The sequence below is a fragment of the Mizuhopecten yessoensis genome, unplaced genomic scaffold, assembly GCF_002113885.1.
Source record: "Mizuhopecten yessoensis strain PY_sf001 unplaced genomic scaffold, ASM211388v2 scaffold7473, whole genome shotgun sequence".
NCBI lineage: Eukaryota > Metazoa > Mollusca > Bivalvia > Pectinida > Pectinidae > Mizuhopecten > Mizuhopecten yessoensis.
This window is the reverse complement of record NW_018407065.1, coordinates 1,729,716-1,735,715: the sequence shown is the minus strand read 5'-3', so window position 1 is coordinate 1,735,715 and position 6,000 is coordinate 1,729,716. Positions and strand designations below refer to the sequence as shown.

General features: G+C 35.9%; 1 protein-coding gene across 8 annotated transcripts in view; it reads left to right on the top strand.

Moving 5' to 3' along the window:
* Nucleotides 1-538: 538 nt before the first annotated feature.
* LOC110453618 (calbindin-32-like) overlaps nucleotides 539-6,000 on the top strand; it is a 74,201-nt gene continuing 68,739 nt past the window's right edge. For 3 of the 8 annotated variants that reach the window (XM_021502643.1, XM_021502642.1, XM_021502641.1), the window contains exon 1: nucleotides 544-1,242. In XM_021502643.1, the coding sequence (XP_021358318.1) occupies nucleotides 1,125-1,242 (118 nt within the window). In that variant the 5' untranslated portion in view covers nucleotides 544-1,124. Of the gene's footprint in view, nucleotides 1,243-6,000 lie in introns of all 8 variants that reach the window. The other 5 variants (XM_021502639.1, XM_021502637.1, XM_021502638.1 and 2 more) reach the window with 5 other exon arrangements.

Here is a 6,000-nt window from a genome sequence, read left to right as displayed (position 1 = left end):
CGTGAGAAACTGACCAAAGAATACAAATGGGCACTCCAACAGCTTAACTCAACAAAAGAATTACAAAATATAGGAAATCTAGTAGTCTGTCTATGTCTATCATCTTTACTCTATTACCGACCGTTAACCTTACAAGTTTTGAAATATTGACACTTTTGATTTTAAAAAATAGCCCGTCGATGCTTAGCCCTGTCACGAGGAATACGAACCAAGGAAAAGCACACAATGCATGCTCAATATGTGTATACCAAGCTTTTATATTAAATATTTGATATATAAAAAGTAGTTTAAGGAAATATTACAAAACAAACATTTGTTGGTAATCACATAATGACATGTAGGAGTAATTACGTACAGGTAAAGTTGCAGACGGCAATGCAACAGAAGCATTTGTTTTTGTATTGATTCATCAACGCCACGCCACCAGAGCGATATCTGGGTTTAAGTAGCACATACAGCTCTTATTCACTTGCATAAATAGACTGTTTATGAACTAACTATTTCTTAAAAATCGAAAGATGAAAACGCAAGGTAATTACCCGAGCACGCCATCATACGAGTGAAGAGCTCTGCCGACTAGCCAGCGCTAGGTACATCGTAGTCAGCATCACGCTTTGGAGACAAAAATTCAATACCGTAAATTTATCATCTCAATACTATAGCAATCATCTGCTGGCCATGTGTTGAATGAAAGGATTACCACCACAGTAGGGTATCACTTGGTGTCGTCTCTAGAGCTTTCAGATAGAGATCACGTGCGCTTTGTTATCACGCCTGTGAAACATTCGATTCTAGGCTATAAAAAAGTGCGTTATTGTTCAGCGGCCACAAACTTTTGCATATGTACATATTCCTCATGTCTATGTATCTGAATTCGATACATACACCTGTTACGCGGATTACATTTCTGCGCCTGCGCGAACATTATTGAATTCTGTTTCAGCAACTTGTGTCCATGTGATCCTTAGCAGTTTTCCACTCGTAACATTACTGGGTGTGTCACCTCAACACTTCTCCATAAAACTGGCTTAAGATCGAATCAAGTAGGAAATACTGATTTTGAATTTTCTCTTTCACGCTTTTGTTCAAAAGGATTGTGTATATTTTGGAAATATACGTACAGCATGGCAGGGACCACCGACGGAAATTTCTTGCGACAATTTCGGGATTTGACTACCAGAGAGTTTAAGCAGATTACAGCCAACCAATTCATGGACGTATGGCACCATTACGACTCTAACAGTAAGTAGTTGTCACATTGGATATGTCGTCTCCTGTTTCCTAACTATAGCTATAACTAGTTGTCACGTTGGCCATCTCGTCTCCTGTTTCCTAACTATAACTATTACTAGTTGTCAGCTTGGTCATCTTGTCTTCTTACTATAACTGCCACTCTTTGTCACGATGGATATCTCGTCTCCTGTTTCCTAACTATAACTATAACTAGTTGTCAGCTTGGTCATCTCGTCTGCGTGTTATAACTGTAACTAGTTGTCACGTTGGCCATCTCGTCTCCTGATTTAAAGCGTAAATAGTTGTCACGTTGGTCATCTCGTCTCCTGACTATAACTGTAAATAGTTGTCACGTTAGTAATCTCGTCTCCTGACTATAACTGTAAATAGTTGTCATGTTGGTCATCTCGTCTCCTGAATATAGCTGTGACTAGTTGGCACGATGGTCATCTCGTCTCCTGAATATAGCTGTGACTAGTTGTCAAGTTGGTTATTTGTCTTTTAACTATAAATTTAAGAAGTTGTCGCGTTTGTCATCTCGTTTGCTTTTTATAACTGTAACTAGTTGTAACGTTGGTCATCTCGTCTCCTGGCTCTAATTGTAACTAGTTGTAACGTTGGTCATCTCGTTTCCTGGCTCTAATTGTAACTAGTTGTCACGTTGGCCATCTCGTCTCCTGACTTTAACTGTAAATAGTTGTCACGTTGGCCATCTCGTCTCCTGACTTTAAGTGTAAATAGTTGTCACGTTGGCCATCTCGTCTCCTGACTTAAAGCGTAAATAGTTGTCACGTTGGTCATCTCGTCTCCTGACTATAACTGTAAATAGTTGTCACGTTAGTAATCTCGTCTCCTGGCTCTAATTGTAACTAGTTGTCACGTTAGTTATCTCGTCTCCTTACTACCACTTTACTAGCTGTCACGTTGGTCATCTCGTCTCCTGAATAGCTCTGTGACTAGTTGCCGCGTTGGTCATCTCGTCTCCTGGCTAAAACTGTACCTACTTGTTATGTTGGTCATCTCGTCTACTAATTATAACTGTAACTAGTTGTCACGTTGGTCATCTCGTCTGCTGAATATTATTGTGACTAGTTGTCACGTTGGTCATCTCATCTCCTGGTTAAAACTGTACCTACTTGTTATGTTGGTCATCTCGTCTGCTAATTATAACTGTAACTAGTTGTCACGTTAGTCATCAGGGTCTACTGAATATAACTGTAAACAGCTGTCGCGTTGGTCATCTCGTCTGCTGGCTATTAATATCACATATGCTATTAAATTAATTTTTCGTCGGGTATTCGGCAAAGATGAAAACATGGTTTGCAGAGCAGTATGTCGGGTATTGTCTACCTACGATCTGTTAAAGGTTATAGGTAGCAGGTATGTACAATATTCACCACCATTCACAACTGTAATTAAAAAGTACGTTCATGCGTATTGATATGTTGATAATCCAGGTGTAATCTTTACATAACCTGTCAAAAATGAGGATATAATTTTATATAAATGATCTGATTAAGTATCATACTAGCTGTCAACTTTAAACAAAAATTATAGAAACTCCGTAATTTAAACATAAGTTAAAATACATTTTAACTCATAACTACAATTTAAACAAACTTAGTCTTCACAATTTGAATCGTTTAGCATGTGTTAGAAATGAGTTCATTTATTTTAATCATTGCCGTATTAAATACGTGTCATCTTCTTTTGTAACTAGAAGCATCTTGATTATATTTAGCTCAAACAAAATTTGCCTACACTGCAAAACTATTCCATTTCGTTAATAAAAAAAATGACTTGGAATTATTTCTTAAACAAATAGGACTGATTTGTCGATGCCTATGTAGTTAGAATAGAAGTATTGCGAAGTGTAACAAAATATCACATATTCCTGAACAACAGAGCATGTGCTGATACGCCTGACGGAATCCTTTAAGTATGACAAGTTGAATGGAAATTATTCTTTTGTTGGCGTTCTAGATCGAAGATGAAAGGCATTTAGTATATTTTCCAACATGCAAGTGTTTTGTTCTTAATCAAACTATCAATAATTCATATTAACTAGCGTAATTTACTTGCATGTGATATGATAATTGTCTGTTAATACGAATTTTGGATTTAATACTAAATAACGTTACCAACACTTTCTACAGTAATGCCTTACGTCCTTGAGGATGTTAGCTGACGTTAAAGCAGTCTAAAGTCGTTTTATCGGTAAAGTCTTCAGTCATGGACGTATAGGGTTAAACATTACATATAAAGGTAGTTCTGAATAGCATACCTTTTAAAACACCAGATGCAGTGACACTAAGAAAGGTTCGATACCTTTTGTCGCCGATATCTTTGGAAACAGTATTATTGAACGCAATTTATATTGAAATTTCATACGACTTTTAAAAAAGAGGATAGACAAATGATATTGATAACCAGACCTCTCTCACTGTAACATATTGTAGGTACAACACTGTTAGTTGTCTGGTTTGTATATGGAATGTATACACTGTGGGTAGTTTATTTGAGTACGGACATTCCATTGTGTTTGATAGTAAAACCGTTTTAATCCAAGTAGTTGTTGATGGCGAGGCTATCAGAGGGATCATTTACTCGTACGCGTCTCAACGTAAAATCAGCTTCTGTTACAAAAGCTTAATGATTATTAATTGTTATTACTGGACAGTCGTTATTTACCGAAAACTATTCAACAGTTTGAGTATGTCGTAATTATTTGAAACATAATAGTTATTTGTAAAAAAAAAAATGATGCGTGTCTATCACTAGTATAAGAATAAGGCCACTAATGTCACCAGCGCGATATGGACATGTAATTAGATGTTTTGTCTCACATTTTGCTATTTATGATCAGGACAGTGTGGGAACGAGGTCTCGAATCACTATAATAGCAAACAATCTGTTAGCACATGTCATTGTATATTTTAATACCACCACTGTTATGAATTACTAAAGTTTCTGTAATGTCACAATTTGTGCAAAATTCGTTGACATGAATTACCGATTATTTATAAAATTATAGTATGCCGGATATCAAAGATATATCCATGCTGTCAATTCAAATGCAATTTTTCTTCACAGATTTACAACATTTTGCTTCGCTCAAATTGCAATAACCGAAGTGTCATTTAAGAGAATACAATTACATCCTATCTTAGAGATCATTACAGAATGGTGTTCTGGTTGAAGTAAGATCTGAAGATAGTGTGTTTGTACACTCCCGGTTTGGCCACAATTTCCATACACATTCAAATATTTTCAAACAGCAATACCAGTCTTGCAATGGACATTTTAATGAAACATTTTCAGGTAGACAATTTATGACAGTTGTATTTATTTCGAACAAATTCCTGACATCTATTATCATTGTAGTTACCTTTATTTCACTGTAGATGGCGCTACTGTTGATAAATTCCGAATAGCAACAAGATGTTCCTATAGACTATAGGTTATTCGCCTTACATTACAGAATGGTGTTCTGGTTGAAGTAAGATCTGAAGATAGTGTGTTTGTACACTCCCGGTTTGGCCACAATTTCCATACACATTCAAATATTTTCAAACAGGAATACCGGTCTTGTAATGGACATTTTAATGAAACATTTTCAGGTAGACAATTTATGACAGTTGTATTTATTTCGAACAAATTCCTGACATCTATTATCATTGTAGTTACCTTTATTACACTGTAGATGGCGCTACTGATGATAAATTCCGAATAGCAACCAGATGTTCCTATAGACTATAGGTTATTCGCCTTACATTACTTTCACAATTGATATTCAAGTGGAGTTTGTTAGTCTGTGATTGATCTTATTATTTACACTGCGTGTTGCTGTTTGGCCTTGTGTGCTAGTGGCTGTAAATAATTAATTAACCAAGGCGTTTTGTCGGGTTTCCCTGTTGTAGTTGAATAGATCGTCTTAATACCTTACAAGCTGATAGGTTTGCCATAAATGTGTGTTCGGGCATGTTGTGACATTCATAAATGTATATTGCAGGCCTTGTTGAAATAATCGATTAATAAATGGCCTATTAATCCCATTCCATAAAAAAGATACACACTATATTCAAAAATAATTTAACATTCATACAATATTGATGATGTCTACTGAAGTCTTAGGCAAGCGTTTGTTTTTCAATTATTAATATCATACGGTACAAACAAGCAATGGCAAGCAAGATTGACACACCATTTAACAGGGTCAGCGTGCGGGGCTACAGTAACGATCTATAAGTCGAAAGTCGATACACAAACACACTGCCCAAGGATAAATAAAGAAATATTATATTTCTGTAGGATTTGGAAATAAATCAATATAATGTACAGTTCATCGTGAAACAGAGCCGGAAGGAAAGTTCTAAATGCTAAATCGGTCGTTTCAACACAATCACAATGAGTTGACGCCCTGTCACGTTATTTCGGGAAACTTTCGTATAACGCGTCCGGCCAAAACTATTTTTGATCATTCTCTGACGTTGCTTTCAGTATATTGGTTTACCATTAGACCAAATATTTCTGCGATTCATTCATGTCAAAGAGTGCATAAACTAAATCCTGCTCCCTTACTCAGTGTTAATATATATTTTCAAACAGAATTTGCATTTACGATTATGTAGACTGATCAGGACTAGGAAAATGCTTGTTTTTTACAGTTGAATACTATCAGGACAACTTTTTTTATTCTCTACATTATATTCACCCTTATCCAATGAAATAAGTATCAATAACCCATCAAATATAATACAATCTAAT